Below are 20758 nucleotides of genomic sequence, written 5' to 3' on the forward strand. Positions count from 1 at the left end.
ACCATCCCTGGGAGACCAAATAACCTAACCCTGTTGTCCCTCCTTGCCCCACTTCTGGACAGGACTCTGCTGACCCAACACAACAGGTGGCCATAGGGCCACAGGTGCCATCGATTGGCCTTTAGGAATGCGGCAAGGTGGAGGAAGTGGAGGAGTCAGCAGGGGGTGGCACATGGGCGTCTACTTGGGGGGGGGGATCTGGGCACAGCCCTCACCCAGGGGTCAAGACACCAGATTCCTGTTCCCTCCTGCTGGAGTCTCTCCACAAGGGTGATGTGAGGAAGATCCTGGTTGCTGAGGGCCAGTCCTGAGAGGATGAAGGGAAAAGGGAAGGGGACCCTAGGGAACCAGCTAGGAATCACAGAAGACCACCATATGGCTGGATTGTATCCCCACAAAATCTCAAGCCCCAGCCCCTAGAACCTTAGCATGGGGTCATGGGATGTAATTAAATGAGGTTGCTATGGTGGGCTCTGATCCAGCCTGGTGTCCCCATAAGAAACCAGATGAGGACACACACCCACAGGGCAGATCATGTGAAGACACAGCAGGAGACATGTGAAGACAACACAGGCGAGGAGGGAGGCCTGAACAGATCCTGCCTTGGGCCTGGGAGGAGCTGCCCTGCTCGCCCTCCACCTGGACTTCTGTCCGCCATGACTATAAGACAATCGGTATCTGTGGCTTGAGCCGGGGTGTGCTGAGTCACCAAGCTCCAGGACCCCACCTCCACTTGGGGGATACAGGCCCTGGTGCAGTCCCCTCCCATGTGGAGGCGGAGCTGCTGTCTGGAGTGATAGATGGGGCAGGGGTGACAGTACATCCTCTGAGGCTAGGTCACCAAGGCCTCTGCAGCTTCCTGGCTCTGGAGGAACTGGCTGCACATTGCAAGGACACTCAAGTGGCTGGCAGAGGTCATGTCCAGGACCAGCACCAACCCTCCAGCCACGGGAGCAGATCCCTGGCCCAGCTAACACTGGAGGGCCATCTCCTGGCTGCCTGACACATCCGCACAGCTCGGCCCCCGAGACTGCGAGAGAGCAAGTGTTGTCCGTGTCTTAAGCACCAGGTCTCCGGGTGTTTTGCCACATGGCAGGGGAGAGCTGGCAGAGACCTGCCGTGCCCAAGCCACTTTATAGCCAACGCCACACCTTGACCGCCCTGTCAAGGACGGAAGGAAGGAGCCAGGCCCAAGATGACTCCGAGAAGGCACATTAGCACTCCATGGGGACGAGGGGTTGGGCTCTGGAAGTGAGCCCAAGAATGGTGAGTCAAACAGCAGGAGCCCTGGAGACAGTGTCATGCAGGAAAGAGAGTGACAGAGAGGGTCCCTAAACCAGGGCACCTACACCTGGTAGGAATTTTAAGTGAATGCAAATGATTTTGTTATGATTTTTAAAATACCCATAAAGGAGCATTACACCAATAACATTCTGGCATCTCCATGTTTTAAAATACACTGAACTTATGTACAACTATAATGCACCAATATAAGTATGGGAAAAAAGTAAAAATAAAATTCCTATTAAAAAAAAACAACACTGAATACAGGAAAACCAGCTGTGTAGTCACCTAACCCCACTTCTGTCTGTGCTATGGTTGGAATGTCCCCACCAAGACTCTGGGTGGCAAGTTACTCCTTATTGTGAGGGAGGAGAGTGGGGAATTCAAGCTTGCTATGAGCCTGGGGGTGGGACCTTTGGAAGGCAATTGAGGTAAGAGGTCACAGGACAAAGGGCCAATCCCAGGGGACCGTGGCTTCACAAAAGGGCAGACCTGAGCCAGGACCTTCAGTCCTGCCATGTCATGACCCAGCTGCAAGCAGTTGCCAGCACTATATTATAGGCCTTCGGGCCTCGAGAACCTGCCTTCTTTATAATCTTCCCAGTCTATGACCCTCAGTTACAGCAATGGAAGACAGGCCTGGGCAGGCCACGCTGGGATTGCTCAGAGTGGCAGTGAGGTCCCAGGGGCTTAGGCAGAGCAGGGGTGAGGCATCTGTTGCCAGTCACCGTGTCTGTAGGCAGCTGCTGAGATGGCCGTGGTCTAGTCTCCATAGCCCTTTGGGGTCAGGCTGTCACCCATGGCAATGTGCACCCCGTGTCTTTGTGGCCGGGGCTGCCAAGGTGAGGCATTCTCGCCCTGGATCGGCCGCCCTGCAAGGGAACAGCCTCCCCACTGAGGACACCTCCAAGACCCAGTACTGCATCCTGCCATCCCTTGCATTCCATCATGGGAAGGCCCACGGATGCAAAGCCTTGAGTTCCTGGAGCTCCAGGGCAGGAAAGGCCTCCACGGAACGCCCTAGGATCTGATATGGAACATGGGGACTCCATGCTACCAGTGCTGCAACAAAGTAAGGTTCCGTGTGAGAGCGCTCCAGGCACTAGTCAGGCCACATACCTGGTGAGTGGGTGTGATCCACTGGCCCTCAGCAACCAGGACCTTCCCATACCCACACATCCCATGATTCATAAGCAAGAGCCCTACATGAACTTGTGGATTCTCATGTGTTACTGCTAAGTTCTGCCTGCGTTCATCTTCAAGGTGCCACACTAAGGCACAGAAAGATGAAGACATTTGTCCAAGGTCACTCAGCTATGAAGTAGAAAAGGCAAATTCAAATACCACGTGGATTCCAACATTCTGAATTGCAATCTCCCCCACAACTCACCCCAGAGGCCCAGGCAGGGAGGGGTAAGCAGGCCTAGAGGCTGCTCTGCTGGGCCTGTCTGAGGTCGGCAGCAATGCCCACCCATTCTGGCAGGAAAGCTGCCTGTGGCTTAAAGACCATATGGAAGGGGGAGTTGGGCAGGGTGAAGTTGGCCAAGTAGACAGTGTCCCCACCTGTAAGATAGGCGGCCCAGATCCCGAAGGTGCCCACGGTGATGATGCTGTGGTTGCACTGTGTGAGCAGCGCAAAGTCCTTGGCGGGGGAGCCTTGAAGGCCGTTGCCAGCAAACACCACGTCTCCACGAGAGCTGTCGATGCTCTGCCGGCACCAGGCCATGTCGTCACTGGTGACCACGAAGAGTGGGGAACGGTAGCGGGCTCGGAACCAGTCCAGGGCCTGCTGCAGGTAGCCTATGTCGGCCAGCACGCCCTTCCACACCTGCGGCATGACACGAATGTAGTCCCCCCGGCGCACGTGCACCCCCACAAAGGTCATCCGCCAGGCCTGCGAGGCCTGCAGGGCCTGGAGGAACTGCTGGGCCTCCTCTCGCACGTGCTCGTGCAGGCTGAACTCCTGCAGGATCTCCTGGCGCAGGTGGTGGTAGAAGGTCCAGGAGCAGGGGTAGCCCGTGAGGCGGACGTAGCGCCCCGGGATGTGGCGGTACTGCTCCTCCATCCAGTCATTGAGGTGGTAGTTCTGCCACGGGACGCTCCGGGCCGTGACACTGTGCAGGACAGGCAGCGTGATCCTGAAGATGGGGGCCAGCGTGCTGTGCATCTGCGCGGGGACGTAGGCGGGCCGCCCATTGAGCTTGGCGAGGGCATACAGTGTGGCGTACTGGCCCATCTGGTTCCCCAGGCGGCCTTTGGAGTTGATAGTGAACATGCCCTCCTGGGGGTGGTGTCTGGGGACCACAACCACCTGGGCTGAATATGCCCATGGGGCAGGTACCAGAGCCAGGCGCCGGTGGCAGTGGAAGATGGTGGACACCACAAAGACAACAAAAAGGAAGTAGAAGGTGGAGAGGGACGGGCAGGTGGCTCCAAACCCCTTGGCTGCAGGGAGAGAGAGGACAAGAATCAGGAGGGGCAGATGGGGTGCAAGCCACGCTCACTGCTTCCAGTTCAGGATCCCCAGGCGTCGGCAGTCTGAAGCGCCATGCGCAGGCCTGACAGCACAAATAGGGCATCCTCCCGCAAGCGCAGGCCCCGCCCAGGCCCTTACCAGCATCACACCTGACTGGCCAAGTTCCTGTACCTCTTAAGCTTTTCTCACCTATTAGGGTGAGTAGGTCCACCATTTGGAAATACTTATATCCAGCCGTATTTTACCTGCAGTTGCAGCTAGTTCTATGGTCCAACCTGACGGCACAACCTCATGGAGTTGCATGAGAATTGAATGTGATACAGTGGTTTTCTCCTTTCATTTTACACAGATTTGACTACTCAAGGTCAAATGTGGTCTGAAAATATTGAAAGGGAAATTCCAGAAATAAGCAATTCAGCTGGACAAGGTGGAACACACTGCTAATCCCTGCAACTTGGAAGGCTGAGGCAGGAGGATCTCAAGTTCAAAGCTGGACTCGGCAACTTTGCAAGGTCCTGTCTCAAAATAAAAAAATAAGAAGGGATGGGGATGTGGCTCCATGGATAAGCACCCCTGGGTTCAGTCCCTAGCATAAAAAAAATCAATTTATAAACTTTAGATTTCATGATGAACCTTTCACCATCCCACTCTGCCAAGTTGTTCCCTCTGTCCTGTGTGTTCACACTGAGAGGCTCCCCACCTGTCAGTCACCAGGAAGTGCCTGTCAGCATCCCAGCACCTGTGTTCAAGTCACACTTATTTCACTACATAATGGCTCCGAAGTGCAAGAACAGTGGTGCCGACAGTTCAGATACACCAAAGAGAAGCCACAGAAGGCTTCCTTTAAAGGAACAAGTGTAAGTAAGTACAATAAGGCAGCTAATAGGGAGAGACAGGTCACATTCTCCTCTTGTGTCCGTGTACTGTTATAACTGTCCTACTTGTTAGCTATGGCTGCTCATCTCTTACTGTGCCAAATTTAGAAAACTCAAGCTTCCTCACAGGCATCTATGTACACGCAAAAAAACAGTACATTTAGGGTTGGGCACACCTGTGGTTTCGGCATCCACTGGGGAACTGGGAATGTAGCCCGCTCCCTGGTCCAGCCAGCCAGAGGACTTCTGTGCCTTTGTGATGTACTTCAGTGCCCAGCACACAGAAAAACTCGTACATGTTGTAAAATAAATACTTCCAGACAACCTACTACATGCCAGGCACCCTGCTAGAGGCAGAGAAGCAAACAGAACCAAGGAGACGAATCCTTGCTCCACCATCTTAGCGCAGTGTGCCCCAGTGGTTGAGCACAGGCAGTTCACTGGCAGGCTCAGCCCCCTGCTGGCCAGCAGCCCTGAGTGCAGCTAGGTTCTGACCTCCTGGGCCTCAGTCTCCTCCTTATATAACATGGGACTAGCCAAGGCACCCACAATGCTAAGTGCCAAGTGTTTCCTGTTGCTATTAGCAGGCGTGAGGGTTTTGAGCTGCCTGAACAGTCCTGATTCCCATTGGATCTGGATAGCTCTTGCCTGCCTCACCCAGTGAAATATGGCAAAAGTACCACAGTGCTGGTTTCTGGCCCAGGACCTGAGGGACTAGCAACTGCCACCTCCTTCCTCCAGAATATAGTTAGCTTTTAAATGTAGATTTGCAGGGCTGGGGATGTGGCTCAAGCGGTAGCGCGCTCGCCTGAAATGCATGCGGTCCGGGTTCGATCCTCAGCACCACATACAAAGATGTTGTGTCTGCCGAAAAACTAAATAAATAAATAAATATTAAAATTCTCTCTCTCTCTCTCTTAAAAAAAAAATAAATGTAGATTTGCAGTAAGCAACACTCTTCTTTTTTTGGTAATCACTTTACTGAGATGTAATCACATACCACACAATTCACCCATTTAAAGTGTATAATTTTGTTTACAGCAGCTCAATTCACAGTAGCTAAATTGTGGAACTAACTTAGGTGCCCTTCAATAGATAAATGAATAAAGAAACTGTGGTACATATACACAATGGAATATTACTCAGCCTTAATGAAGAATGAAATAATGGCATTTGCAGGTAAATGGATAGAGCTGGAGAGTATCTTTTTTAAAATATTTATTTATTTTTTTACGTATAGATGGACACAACACAATGCCTTTATTTTTATGTGGTGCTGATCGAACCCGGGTCCCGCCCATGCTAGGCGAGCGCTCCACCATTGAGCCACAATCCCATCCCCTGGAGAGTATCTTGCTAAGGGAATAAGCCAATCCCAAAGAACCAAAGGCCAATGTGAATGTTGATCCATAATGTTGCCAACATGTGAGATGTGAATGTTGATCCATAATTGGAGGGTGGGGCAAATGAAGAATGGAGAAACTTTGGATTGGGCAGAGGGAGTGAGGGGAGGGGAGGGGGTATGGGGGGGAAGATGGTAGAATGAAATGAACATTATTACCCATTACTCTATATACAAATGGTATGACTCTGCATCATGTACAACCAGAGAAACGAAGTTGTGCTCCATTTGTATAAAATGAGTTGAAATGCATTCTGCTGTCATGTACAACTAATTAGAATAATAATAAAATAAAGTGTATAATTTTGCTTTATACAGTAGTGCATGCCTATAATCCCAGCTTTTCTGAAGGCTGAGGCAGGAGGATTGCAAGTTAGAGACCAGCCTCAGCAACGTAGCAAGACCCATCTCACAGTAAAAAATTTAAAAGGCTGGGGTACAGCATCCTGGGTTCAATACCCAGTACTACCCCCCCCAAAAAAAGTGCACAATTTCACAGCTTTCAGTATATTTGCTAATTTTTAAAATATCTACATCAGGGGCTGGGGATGTGGCTCAAGCAGTAGCGTGCTTGCCTGGCATGCGCGGAGCGCTGGGTTCCATCCTCAGCACCACATAAAAATAAAATAAAAGATGTTGTGTCCATCGAAAAACTAAAATCGCTAGCAAATCAATAAAACTTTGTTGAAAAAAAATATCTACATCATCCCCAAAAGAAACCCTACACCTTTAACCACCTCACTTCCACCCTCCTTCCTGCCTTCCCCTCCAACTAAGGTGCTTTGGATTTTCTCTTTTCCTGTCTCTGTGGATTTGCCAATTCTGGGCTTCACGTAACGAAAGCGTAGGCCACGCATGGTCTGTGTCTGGAGTCCTCCACTTGGTGCCCTCGAGCTCTGCAGGCCCACCTAGGTGGCATGTGTCAGTGCTTCACTACTCTGTGATGGCTAAGAACGTGCCGGCTCTGAGGGCCCTGTCTCGCCTGCTCATTCTCAGCTGGTGGGCACTCTGGTCGCTGTCCCGTATGTCCATGAGGCTCCTGTGTGAGCTCTGCGTGTGTGCTCTTCATGTCCCTCAGGTATCTGCCTGGCAGTGGCACTGCTGGGCCACCGAGTCACTGTGGTCAGTCATTTGGCCTTCAGGTCCTGCCCTGGCTCCACTAGGCTTGACTGGGCTCTGTGACCGTGGCTCCCTGTCCCTCTGAAGGGATAAATGACCCCTCCTCAGGGGCTGTGCTACCTCTCTCCAGGGCTCCCACCACAGTCTTCACTCCCAGCTCCACTTATTCTCTCCCCTCATTTCATTCTTCTGACCAGCTCTAGAGTTCCTCAGGCTGCCTCCGTTCTCAACCTCCTATATGCAAGGGTGCCTTCCTTTATTAGTCTGACCCCTTTGGGAAATCTGAACATTGCTGGCCCTCTTTGAATGCCTCACGTTTAATATGGCTCCCCAAAGAGGTCAGTAAGCTCTTACAAGAGACATGACCCCTTCTTCCCTCTACACACACACACACACACACACACACACAGAGAGAGAGAGATGCACAAGAAATGCTTTGTTGGCTGCTTCAGTTTCCAAAAAGCAAATTAAATCTGAGCCCCTTTTCTCTGAGCTGGTGAAAATTCCATCCCATCTGTTTCTTTCTTTCTTTCTTTTTTTAATAGGATCCTTATCTTATTTATTTATTTATTTTTAGAGAGAGAGAGAGAGAGAAAATTTTAATATTTATTTTTTAGTTTTCGGCGGACACAACATCTTTGTTTGTATGTGGTGCTGAGGATCGAACCCAGGCCGCACGCATGCCAGGTGAGCACACTACCGCTTGAGCCACATCCCCAGCCCACGTCCCATCTGTTTCTATACCACCCGCCCAACTCAAGGTTCTGCCACTGAGAGAAACTAATGCTGCTGCAGCCAGGCCCCAGGTGAGTCCCAGGCTGGCACCAGCAGAGAGGGGACCAGAACCTGGGCCAATCGGGAGGAGACACTGACTCAGGACCAGTGTGCATCCTCCAGGGCCACCTCATGGTGTGTGGCCAGAGTAGCCCCATGGCCTCGTGCTCAGAAAGGCTCCCTGGTGGAGTCTGACATCCTGCTGCTGCATCTTGGAGTTCTTTGTAAATGCTGGTCAGGCGCCAAGTGGACAACATGCTGCTGGGGCCCTCCAACCCTGTTGCTTGCCCTGAGGGGGCCCTCTGAGCACCATCTACTGGGATCTCCTGCGCTCCCCCTCATGGCTGTTTGTCAGTCTCAACAACCAGGACACCCCCCACACACATTAGCCTGCTGTCCTGCTCCCTATGTCAGTGGAGGGTGGCAAAGACCCACCTGAGCCATCTGGTGCCAACACCTGCCCTGAACTGACTGCACCTATTTGCAGACGACCCTCTTCTGAGCTCAACACTAATACCATGTCTGATAACAAGATAACCCAGATCCACTGTGGGTGTCACACAGGGCGTGGTCTGGACACTCGCAGTAGGGCCAAAGGGGTGAAGGTCCCAAAGGGAGCACCCCAGTCTTTCGGCTCGGGGATGTTTCCTGGGCTCTGGAGGCTTCTAGACCACCCCCTCCTCCTCCTGCCTTGCAGGAGCCTTCAGGGCTTCTAATGGCCTGGGGCACTGCGGCTATTAAGAACAAAGGAGGAAGGAGGAGAGCTTAGGGACCTTTTGTCCTACAAGGAAAACTAAGGTGGCCTGAGTCCTCTCTAGCAGCAGGACTCCCTCTGCACCAGCACTGCCGGGGCTGCAGGGCTCCTTCAGACCTCAACCCAAATGTTCCCTTGTTGTCCCACTGAAACCTATAGAACCCCCACCACCCCAGCAACCACCCCCTGCTTGCTGGCTTCTCCTCTCACCCCACCCCTCTCCCTTGATGGAACCCAGAGGCTGGGGGACTCTACCACTGAGCCACATACCCAGCCCTTTTTATTTTGAAACAGGGTCTCATTAGGTTGCCCAGACCGGCCTCTAATACTCCCTCTCTTGCCTCAGCTTCCAGAGTCGCTGGGATCACAGGTGGCCTTGCTAGGCCCGGTCCCCTGGCCTGCCTTTGCTCTGAAGCACTTGATAACCTCTAGGAGTTTATAGGAAGAAGGTGCTCAAAAGAAAGTGCCTTTTGTCTCTAGGTGGCCTCTCCAGGGCCAGCTCCCAGAGGTACTGTTCACTGCCGGTCCTGCTGTCGGGCAGCAGGAGGAGCGTGCTCAGGACTCCTTGATCAGCTAGTCATGACTCTTGCAATATGCCACTCTGTCACTCACGCATCCCTTGCCCAGGTTCCACAAGTCCCCCTCTGACGGGGTCTCTTGGCCCCAATCGGATATGGATTTTTCTTGAAGCTAACCCCTCCTCATAGCTTTAGGAATTAACACCCATCTTTTAAATCTGATGTCCCTGCCCTTGCTCCTCCTGGATTATGTACCTGAGGGTCACCCAGAACCAGAATCATGGTTGCACCCCACCCCAGATCAGCATGGTGCAGGGAGTACCCTGATCCCTGTCAGGCACAGCCCCGCTGAGCCACAACAAATGCCAGGGTCCTCAAGGCCAAGAAGCAGCCAACGCTGAGCACCATCCTGGGACTGGAGGCCTCTGCTTTCCCCAGAGGGAAGCTAGAAAACTTTATTTTTCTAGTCACCACCATTCACATGGGCGATTCAACATTTGCACAAGAATCTAAAAACAAAAGCGGCTGGGGATCAAGGCCCCCTGTTGCTGGGGTGCCTTTGAGCCCTGCCCCCACTGCTCCCCACTTTCTCCCAGGCCCCAGAACACACAGGCCTGAGGTGCTCTGCTTCTCCACTGCTCTCCCCCCCTCCCACCCCAGGCATTGAGTTCTCTGAGTTTCCCTGCAGCTGACCTGATCCTTCCAAGAACAGATTTTTAGGACTTGAAAGCAACTGACCTCAACGCTTTGTTAGCCCACAGCCGACACCAGGTTCCTGCGAGGATGAGGAGGGGGTGGCTGGGGTCAGCAGAATTCCCCATGGCCAATGCCCCACCTCAGCATGAACAGCCCATAGGTCAGCCCTCCCAAATTGCAACCGTGGCGCCACACAGCTGAGCCACGCCCTGGGGAGTTGGTAGGCTGGGGCAAGTGGGAGTGGACCCAGGACCCCAGGCCCCAGCCACCCATCCTACCTGCCTGGAGGCTCCTCTGCCCACCTGCCTGGGGCCGCCCAGCTGTGGGCCCACCAGGGGCAGCAATTCTCTGGTCCCACATGGTCTCCGGTGGTGTGGCTGGCAGGGGTCCCTGTGGGGAGAGTGTGGCTGTGGTTGGCGAGTGGACTAGGGCGGCGGGGGTGGGGGCGGTGGTGTAGGATTCTGCGGGCTCTGCTCAAAGCTCCCGCCCAGAACCCCCACGAGCCTGGCCTGAGCACAGCTACTCGTCACTCCTTCCTGAGAGCCCACCGCGGCCAGCCGAGCTCCTGCAAAGGCAGCGCAGTGGGGACCGACTACAGGACGCTCTTCTTGTTGCAGGTTTGGCTGACTACAGGGCTTGAGGCTGGGATGGGGTGCACACCAAGGGAGGGAAGCCTGGGTCCTCATAGACCCCACTACCCAAGCCAGGCAACTGCTGGTCTTCTGGGATCCCATTGGACCTACCTGCTCCTGAAGGGTGGGGGTGGGCTACAGGCCCCAGGGGTAAATGTGGGGATGTGATAGCAGGCACCACGCGGGCAGGGGCTGGTTTCTGTGTCCCAGGAGCACCGGGGTACCCACACCCTGGTTCCCCAGGTGCTAAGGGCCAGAAGGCAGGACTCCCTGAACCACCCAGCAAAGGGGATGTTCTCACACGGGGTGAGAAGGGGGTGAGGGTTCCTTAACAAGGCTGGGGCCCAGGGGCCCAGTGAACTGCCACGAGAGCAAAATGGCGCCAGGCTCAATGGGGACAGTGTCGGTAGTCCGGGGCAGGGGAGGCAGGTCCGCAAGGCAACAGCAGTGTGGACTATGCAGCTTCCCACCAAGGGTGCCCCAGAGACCCCAGCCCGGGTGCCAGCTTGGGTGTGGATTCAGAGCCAGGCAGGAACCCAAGAAAGATCCCTACTCCAAGTGGGCTGCTCCCCGGGCGCTGGTGTTTGCGAGAGAAGGGAAGGGCCAGTTGAGGGCTGAGTCCTTCCCAGCTCCTGCCTTGCCCTGGGGTCTGTCTGGATTTCTGTTCCCTAAGGGGGATCTGGCATCTGGCACCCTCCTCTCCCACCCTCCTGCTTGTCTCTGCTCCCTCATTACCCACCACCCCCAACATCTGCTCCCCCATCTGCTCCAGGGACCTGAGGACGGGTGGAGAATGTGGGGACTCTGATTCCTGGGCCCCGCTGAGGCCTAGAGTGGCTGGTGGGATGAGATGATCAGAAAGTACCAGAAATCTAACCTCAGAATCCCACTCCAGGTACTCCAGGGAACCCAAGCATCTGCCTTCCCAGCCCCACAGGATTCTGCAGTCCCAAGCTTCAGCCCCAGAGAGATCCTGGCTGCCACCCACCCCTAGGCCACCAGCCTGCCCTTCGCTCTTCTATGGCTTTGCACTGGGGTGGCTGAGAAAGGGTTAAGGAGCTGGGGGTGGGTGGCAGGGAGGCCTGTGTTTGGTGATAATCCCCTCCGTGCCCAGGGTGTGGAGAACAAGGTTAGGGCCCCACATGGGAAAGGGCCTCCCTCTGATCCCTGTGGGCTGGGGCCTCAGCCGGCTTCAGATCCCCCCACCCCTGCTGCTTCTGATCCCCTGCAGGGGGGTGGGGCACTCCAGCTCTGCCCACCCCCACCCCAGGCCTGTGGGCTGTCTGCTGTCCATGGCTGTCCCAGAGTGTCACCTGCTTGCCCCTTTGGCCCCCAGGATCTCCCACTTTCCTGTGAACTCTGGGTGCCCAGCCCTGTCCTATCTCTGCCTCCCGCGTCTGGACCTTCCCGTGGGTCTCTCCACCCACCTCTGTCTCTGCTTCTGTCTTTTCTCTGTTTCTTTGTCTCTGAGTCCTCGTGTGTGTGTCTCTCTCTCTCTCTCTCTGCTTTCCCCAGCCCTGTTCCCCTGTGTCTCTCCTTAGTCCCTCTCTGGGTTTCCGCATCTGTGGCCTCTGCTGGTCCACCCCTCACCCACTCCCCAGAGGCCCTGCTCTCTCGACACTGACGGATAACTCTGGGGTGTTAAGCTACGGATTAGTTCAGGCAAAATTCTCGATTTTGCTTGCGTTCTTTCCCCTCTGGGTTATGTAAACAGTGACTCTCCCCAGATGGAACTATTTTCCTCGCTTCAAAGCAGTTGCGGAGGGGATTTGGGTAGGGCTGGGGTGGAATGCTGGGGTTCCCCAGGGCACCTTGGGGAGCAGGGTGGAGGCTGATGGCTGAGGTCCCACCCAGCCACCTCTCCTCCTAGGTGCTGGCTCTACTGGGATCATGCCTGTGACCTTTGCCCTCTTGTTCCTCCTAAGCCGGGCAACCTCGGACCCATGCTATGATCCAGGGGGACGCCCTCGCTTCTGCCTTCCACCAGTGACCCAGCTGGCAGGTGGCATAGCAGCCTCCTGTCCCCAGTCCTGTACCCTTTCCCCAGGGACTAGTCCTGGCCCTGGGGCCACCTGCAATGGCAGTCTGACCCTGGACTTGGATGGCCCCTTCCTCCTGACGTCTGTCAGCCTGCGCTTCTGCACCCCAGGACCCCCAGCCCTAGTTCTGTCTGCGGCCTGGGCTGCAGGGGGTCCCTGGAGGCCTCTGTGGCGCAGACCTGCCTGGCCTGGGGCTTTGGGGGGTCCTGAGAGGGTCATCTTTCGCTCCCCACCAGGCCCTAAGGCCAGGGTGGTGGCCAGCCACCTCCGTGTGGAGTTTGGAGGCCGAGCAGGGCTGGCAGCAGCTGGCGTGAGAGGCCGCTGCCAGTGCCATGGCCATGCGGCCCGCTGTGCTGCCCGTGCCCGGCCTCCACGCTGCCGCTGCCGCCACCACACCACCGGCCCAGGGTGCGAGAGCTGCCGCCCATCCCACCGAGACTGGCCCTGGAGGCCTGCCACGCCCCGGCATCCCCACCCCTGCCTGCGTGAGTCCTGGGGCCCCCTCGCAACTTGTTGGTCCTGTGTCCCCAAGGGCACAGGATGCTCTCATCCGTCCCTGGCTGGGTGCAGGTGCTCAGGTAGCAGACTGGGCAGCGGGACATTTCCTGACTCCAGCCAACCTCACAACAATCATGAAACACGTGCCAGCTCCGCGCGGCATCAAGCCCATTTCTAGATGAGCAGGCTGAGGCTGGAGGTTGGGAGTCCTTTGCACAAAGACACACAGCTACCATGAGTGGCAGAACCAGGACCTGAGCTCAGGAAGTCCAGGGCCTCAGCTCCCGCTTGCCAAACTCCCACTGGGTGCTGTCACCTGAGTGCTCTAGGGTGGCAGACAGAAGCCCAGTCTCGGCAGCCCAGATTGCCTGGGTGTGAAACCCAGCTCCTCTGCTTACCAGCTGGGTGACCTCGGGCAAGTGACTTAACATCTCTGTCTCACTTCGTTCCCTCCCCTGAAAAGTGGGAATAGTAACAGTGCTTCCTTAAGGTGGAAGTGGAAATCCAGTGAACTGACACACAAAAGCCTCCAGAGCAGAGTCCAGGCCACACCTGGCAGAAGGAAAGCTTCCTGAGCACCTGCCATGTTACCATTCCCCGGCAAAGGAAGGAGAGCCCCAAGGGGACAGACAGGTCACTTGACTTCAGGTCTGAGTGCCAGCAAGGAGCAGGGCTGAGACCCTTCACAGGGAGTCACACCTTCCTAGAAGCTACCACACACTGGGCCACCAGCCGATAATTACCCCCAGCTTCTCCTTGATGCCCATTCCCTTCAGGTGCTCCCAGGTTGCAGCTTCTAAGGTCAAGGCCCCTCCTCAGAGACCTGGTCAGCTCCTTCCCACCCCACTGTGACCCTGGGTAGAGCCCAGTCCCCTACCCCCATGCGTGGGACATACTGTACCAGCAGATCATCCTAGTGGCCTCAGCTCCCAACCCTCTTCTGCCCCTACTAGCGACTTCCCTGGGGCCAGGAGGCCACCACGTTCCAGTTCTCTGCTCCCCACTGCACTAGGGCCTCCATCTGGCAGCCCCACCAGGCCTCTGGAGCAGCCAAGTCTGACCTGCTCCATCAGCCCCCCTCAGGGAAGTGAGCAAGGGAGATTCACACGTCCTAAGGGTGGGACAGGCTTCATTCTGGGCCTGGGAGCTGGGAGGTTGTCCCTCCGAATGGCCACTCAGGCTGGGTAGGGCACTGCCCTCCAAACTTGGGTGAGAGATTGACAGTGCTGTGGTGTGGGGTGGGTGGACAGGTGAGGCTAACTCCTGGGGCTGAGCAGCAGCTTTACAGACATGGATGGTATGCAGACTCCCACTCCCCAGGTCTGAGTTTCCTGGGTGGCAGGGTGCAAGGTGAAGTGATTCCCCTCAAATCAGATAATCTGAGTGGCACTGACACCTCTCATGTACACCCAAACCCTGGGAGACAGAGGTGGAGATCCCCACTAGACAGGGAGCAAACCAAGGCTCAGAGCAAGTCGTTTCTCAGAGAACACACAGCCAGCTCTGCACCACAGCTCCTGAACTCCCAGGCACCTGACAGAACAGGCCTCTCAACCCCCTTAAACCCAGGTAACTTCAAGGATGGTCTAGGCACCTCCTGCCTCAACAGCGCACTCTGGGGCACTCACCAGAAATACAGATCTTTAGCCCAGCAGCTGTCCAGAGAGTGGGCCCTGGATTTATATTGTTTTCTTAAAATGGGGCCCTGGTAATTCCTAAAGAAGTAAGGCTTAAGGGCTACTGCCTTCAAAAACCTGATAAATGCCACCAGCAAAACAGACTGTCCTCAGATGAGCCACATGGAAGCACCCAAGTGTGGTTGCTAAGAACACAGCCTCTGAAGCCAGGATGCCTGGGTTCAAATCCTGCCTCTGACTACCACCCAGCTGTGCTACCTTGGGGCAGTGACTTCACCTTTCTGTGTCTGTTTTCCTATCTGCAAATTGGGGATGATGATAGTGGTAGCTTCACAGCCCTTTGGGGATGAAATACATCTATCACTTAGCACCTGGCATCTGACATGCGGAAGAACTCATCAGCAAGTACTTGCTCTGCGCCAGCCCCGAGTTAAGCACTTTCTATCTGCTTTATCTCATGTAAGCCTCATGAAATAAACACTACAAATGCCATTCTGCAGCCGAGGAAACCAAGCTCTGGAACACAATCAGAGGCAGACAGCGTCTGAGCTCACTGCCCACCCAGAGCTGCCCTTCCTCTTTTAGCTCCACAGTTTCACAGTGCCACTCGAGAAGTCCCCAGGTCCCCTCCTGCTCACCCACTTCTGGACCAATATCCCATTTTAGAATGAGAATGAAGATGCTCTGGGACCCAGGCTCACCCAGAAGCTCCAGGCTGCGTCTTTTACATCATACCCTCACTTTTTTCCTTTCCTGAGGGCAGGGCAGTGGGGAGAGGGCTGGAAACAGAGAGCCTGGCCCTCATGTGCCCTCCCCCACTCGCTCTAGCCTGCTCCTGCAACCAGCACGCTCGCCGCTGCCGGTTCAACTCTGAGCTGTTCAGGCTGTCTGGTGGCCGGAGTGGGGGTGTATGTGAACGGTGCCGCCACCACACAGCTGGGCGACACTGCCACTACTGCCAGCCAGGGTTCTGGAGGGATCCCAGCCAGCCTATCACCAGCCGAAAGGCCTGCAGGGGTGAGTGTAGCCAGGCCCAGAGGGCAAGGATGCAGGGCCTGGACTCCTGGGTCTGAGGGAGGAAGGGCTGGGACCTGGACTCCTGGGTCTTGGGGAGGAGGGGCATGCAGATTTGGTAAGGAGCATCTGCGTCCCAGGTACCCCATGTCCCCAGTTCCTTTCCACATGTAGCCTGCCAGTGCCACCCCATTGGGGCAACAGGAGGCACCTGCAACCAGACCAGTGGGCAGTGCTCCTGCAAGTTAGGGGTCACAGGCCTGACGTGCAGTCGCTGTGGTCCTGGCTACCAGCAGAGCCGCTCCCCTCGGATGCCCTGCCAGCGTGAGTCCTGAGGGGCAGGGCCACAAGTCCTGAATGGGGAGGGGAGGAGACATTCCAGATCTCAGTGGATGAATGTGGAGGGACAAGTGACCTTAGGAAATGGGAACCAGGGACTGGAGACTAAACTCTGAGCCTTAGGGATACAGTCCTGAAATTCCAGATTCTTTAGTCTTAGGGAGAAGGGGTTAGGGCCCTGAACTTCTGGTCCTAAAAGAAGAAGGGGTAGGGGTCCAGACTCCTAGGTCCTGGGAGAAGAGAGCAAGAGATGCTTGGAATCCTTGGGGAGCGTGGCTAAGAGGTTAAATTAAATTTCTCCTTTGGTCTCCCAGGAATTCCAGAAGCAACAACCATCTTTGCTACTACACCTGGTGCTTCCAGCTCTGGTAAGGCAGGCTGGCACAGAGATCCCCAGGCAGTAAGAGGGGTAAGGGATGGACCCAGAGTCACCAGGGGTGTGGGCACGCCGGCTGTCAATCAAGATGGACTGAGGATGGGTGGTGCAGAAGGTTGTGACCCAGGCCTCAGAAGCCTGACCCTCCCCAGACCCTCAGTGTCAAAACTACTGCAATATTTCGGATACCAGAGTACACATGAGCCTTCAGAGGTACTGCCAGCAGGACTATGGTGAGTGCTGGGGGGAAAGGGGGCCATGGCTGTCCAGATGACCTGACAACTGCCTTCAGGCAGCACCCTCTCTGGCCTTCAATTTCCTCATCTTAAATGGAAGGGGCACTGAATTCTAAGGCCCTTCCCAATCCAGGATCTGATGGGACATGAATGGGGGGAGGAACAGTGAGGAAGGGTCTTCACTACCTTCTTGTGTCTCCTCTTCTCCTGGGTACTTGGGCTTGCAGAGTTTCACCCGCCTCTTCAGCCTGACATCTCTGAGGGATAGAAGGCAAGAGGAACTGGTTGAGTGAAAGGGCCCCTGCTCTGTTCTGCCTATCTCAGACCCCTTCCCTTTCTCTTCAGGGTCCCAGATAGCTAAGCTTTTGCTGGGTCCCCACAAAAGCCCACCTCTTGGTTCACTAATTTATTAGCCCACACTAGTCCCAAGACCCTGGGGCTGATGACCTCAGGTAACAGCTTACAGACACGCAGGAGTTCAGCTCAGCCCACAAATCCAGAACAACCCCTTCTATCTCCCCCGGTATAGAGGATCCAGGATTTCTCCACCCTCAAGATCATGCTCTGGCCACTAGTGTCCTAGGCCTGAAGAAGGTTCTGATGGGTTCACCTGGGCCTTTTCCTCCCCTCTTACAGGGATCTCCTGCCCCACAGACCCAGCCCTCAGCACTGTCCGACCTCATACTTGCCCAAATTACAACTAATGTGATCTCAACCCTCAGATTTCAGGGACTAACTTCACCCTTTTATCTACTCAAATTCATCCCAGAGTCCTTTCCCTGGCAACACCCCTCTTGCACAAGGGCTTCTCTCCTGATACCTTCTAATCCTACTGCATTAAATACCCTGGAACTGCTGCTTTGTCCCGAGCCCCACCTACTGTAGGTGTCCCCATCCACTCTCCCTTCAATATAAGTCCTAGATCTGCTGCCTCTAATATGACCCCCAAAGCCTGACCCAACACACCCCAGGCTCCCAGCCAGGAATCCTTTCCCTATCTGGCCTCCCCTTTGTTGGGCAGCACACAGCCTCGCCCTTCCCAACCTTAATCTTGGAATCCACCTTGTAAACCCTAACCCGCTCCCTTCTGATCTCTCCCCCGCTCCTGGACTGTATCTCCTGGGGCAGGCCTGACCCTCACTACTCAGGGCCACTTCCAGTCCTCTCACCTTTAAAGGGTCAAGGTCTCTCTCCCACGATCCAGGAAGGCCACCCCCGCCCGGGGCCCACCCTACCAGGCTGATCCCGCTGCACCACCCACGCCTGACACCTCCCTCCCCGCAGTTCTGCACGCTCAGGTGCTGGCGTTGGAGATGGCCGGCCCTGCATGGCGACGGCTGGCCGTGCGGGTGCTGGCCGTGTACAAGCAGCGGGCGCGGCCTGTGCAACGGGGCGGCCAGGACGCCTGGGTGCCCGGCGCCGACCTGGCCTGCGGCTGCCTGCGCCTACAGCCCGGCGCTGACTACCTGCTGCTGGGCAGCGCGGCTGGAAACCCGGACCCCGGGCGCCTCGTCCTAGATCGCTACGGCCTCGCACTGCCCTGGAGGCCGCGCTGGGCCCGGCCGCTGAGGCGGCTACAGCAGGAGGAGCGTGCTGGGGGCTGCCGCGGCCTGGAGCCTCCCTCACCCAACCCTAGGCCTTAACACTAACCAGGGCGCGCGAGGCGTCGACGCCCAGCAATGCGGAACCTGCCACGCAGCCTTCCTCAGCCGCGCGCGTCCTGAGAGAACCAATCAGAAGCCACGGAGCGCCTTACGTCACCGGCACGCGCCAGCAACGCGCAGGCGCAAGAGACTTTCACCGGAAGGCGCCTGAGCGGGATTTTGGTCCCGTGGCCCTTCGTTTGACTTGTGACACAAGCAGTTAATCACCCACAATAAAGTCTCAAATCTTGAGGAATTTCGTCCTCAGAGCCCAGATCTGTACTGGGAGAGTCTCTAGGGGCAAATGAAGACGGTCTTGAGGAATCTGCCCAGCTGAAGTTATCCCCGGGCTCCCTGAGACAAAGTGGCCAATCCAGTGAAAGAACTCCTGTGGCGTCACTGGGTGCTTAAGGACAGGCCCAAAGAAGGGCGTGTCTGGAAAAGGCGGGAAATTTAACTTCCTTAAAAGGGACCATGGTTCCCAATTTCCAGAAAGTTCCAGATTTAGTAATTTTTCATTTCTGAGGGACCTCTGGATAGTCTCTGAGGAAGGAATAAGGGGACTTTGAGTGAATGTCTGAAGAAGGTTCTGATGGGTTCATGGGCTTCAAGTGCAGCCTGGACCCTTTCCTGAGAGGCGGCCAATGGAGAGCTGCAGAGTAATTCGACATCACTTGGTGCTAAGCAGAATTTTATCCCTGCCCAATAGTGGGGCACCTACAGGCCACAGGGGTGGGGCCAAAAAGTCAGGAAGCAAAGTACTAAGGGATGGAAGGTTGTCATGGCCTAGCACCTTCCCTGACACTCAGACCTAATCCCTGCACTCACAAGCAGGCGTCTTCAAATCTGAATGACCTTTTCTGCAGAGTCACTGAGGAGGTACTTGGAGGGAGTCTTAGGGATTTGAACCTGGAAAATAACATTTTCCTTCCATGAGACAAAAATGAGGCTCTCAGCAAATGGGAAGTAGGACAGGTCATGTCACACGGTGCTAGGCTGCTAGTCCTCCAGGGAACCTGGGTTTGCTCCTGGTGATGCTAGAAGAAATAGGAAATAGCCTCCAGGGGATAACTATTTTTTGAGTTCCAAGCCACCAGTGAAAATCCCCTTTGTGGGGGACCTCACCTTTGGCTTCCAGTTAGACCCAGGATGGGGGTATCTCTGAAGCTGAAGTCTTAGGGAGATATTATAAGAAAAGTTTCAGGAAAACTGTATAAATCTCTTCTGTTTGCCCTTTTCATTGTCTTTTGAAGCCAATTCAATTGGGAATTCACCCACCATTCCATGTTCAGTTCCAAACCCACCAGCAAGTCCCACCCGCTCCTTGAAGATTCATGTCCAGAATTCAACCATTTTTACCACCTCCATTGCTACCACCTTGGTTCAAGCCAACATCACTGCTCCCTCACAGCTACCCCTTAGAGTCTTCTTCATGCAGAAGCAGAATGACCACTTTAAAAGGCGAATCCAGAAGAATCTCTCTGCATAGCAGTCAGATCGTATCACTCCTATGCCCAACAATCAAATCCAAAGTCCTTGCCTGCCTTATAAGGCCCTATACGATCTACCCCTGCCGTGTCACTGACTTCACCTCCTCCAACTCTTCCTCATTCAGGCCACTGCAGCCACACTGTCCCCCTTCCTGTTCCTGTAGAAACCAAATACACTCTGCCCCGGGGCCTGTGCACTTTTCTTTCTTCCTGAGACACACTTCCTCAGTAACAGCAAGCTACTTCCACAGTCTTCCATTAATCAGGTTACCTGACGGCTTCGCATATGAAAGTTTATTTCTTGCTCATGTACTTGTCCAATGTCCGTTGGCAAGGGGTGGTTTTTCAGTCACTCAGGGACCCAGATGAGAGTCATGCACCATGGTGTGTCATCAGTTGCATCCCGTGGTACACCCCTCACCCCGCATCATGTGGCAACCAGAGGAAGCACTGAATTGTCCCACAGGAGCAGTAAGTGCTTTGGCCTGGGAAAATTTTCCAGTCTTCCACTCGCAGCCCAGCGAAAAAGATTACTTGCGTGAGTCCCTCAATTGCCTGAAGGTGGGAAGTGAACTTCTCTTATGTGCCCAGAAAGGGACAAGTGGTGGGCTTATTTTTTATTGCTGTCATACAAATTACAAATTGAACAGCTGAAACAACACAAATTTCTTCATCTAACAGTCCTACCAATTTGAAGTCCCACGCGGGTTTCACTGGGCTAAAATCAAGGCATTGTCAAGGCTGCATTCTGTAGTCAACAAATATATGAAAAAATGTTCAACATCACTAGCAATTACAGAAATGAAAATTAAAATTACATTGAGATTCCATCTCACTCCAGTCAGAATGACAATTATCAAGAATACAAGTAACAAAGCTGGGGATTTAACTTAGTTGGTAGAGTACTTGCCTCGCATGCACAAGGCCCTGGGTTCAATCCCCTGCCCCCCCACCAA

General features: G+C 54.8%; 2 protein-coding genes across 4 annotated transcripts; one reads left to right on the top strand and one right to left on the bottom strand.

The window, feature by feature from the left end:
* Positions 1-1231: 1231 nt before the first annotated feature.
* Positions 1232-20167, bottom strand: LOC114079290 (galactoside 2-alpha-L-fucosyltransferase SEC1-like). Of its 3 annotated transcripts, XM_071604550.1 has the most exons (4): positions 20074-20167; positions 16856-16926; positions 10177-10288; positions 1232-3729 (listed from the first exon to the last, which is right to left on the bottom strand). In XM_071604550.1, exons 3-4 carry the CDS (start codon positions 10256-10258, stop codon positions 2708-2710), a joined length of 1104 nt encoding a protein of 367 aa, XP_071460651.1. In that variant the 5' UTR covers positions 10259-10288; positions 16856-16926; positions 20074-20167; the 3' UTR covers positions 1232-2707. The 3 variants fall into 3 exon arrangements, with proteins under 3 accessions (XP_071460651.1, XP_027776321.2, XP_027776322.2); XM_027920520.3 differs by lacking the exon at positions 10177-10288 and having other exon boundaries at positions 20074-20093; XM_027920521.3 differs by lacking the exons at positions 16856-16926; positions 20074-20167 and adding an exon at positions 15930-16019.
* Positions 12421-18312, top strand: Ntn5 (netrin 5). The gene is made up of 6 exons (XM_071604549.1): positions 12421-13054; positions 15533-15721; positions 15893-16042; positions 16372-16425; positions 16586-16666; positions 17954-18312. Exons 1-6 carry the CDS (start codon positions 12421-12423, stop codon positions 18310-18312), a joined length of 1467 nt encoding a protein of 488 aa, XP_071460650.1.
* Positions 20168-20758: the final 591 nt, after the last annotated feature.

The sequence above is a fragment of the Marmota flaviventris genome, chromosome 18 (assembly GCF_047511675.1).
Source record: "Marmota flaviventris isolate mMarFla1 chromosome 18, mMarFla1.hap1, whole genome shotgun sequence".
NCBI classification, from domain to species: domain Eukaryota; kingdom Metazoa; phylum Chordata; class Mammalia; order Rodentia; family Sciuridae; genus Marmota; species Marmota flaviventris.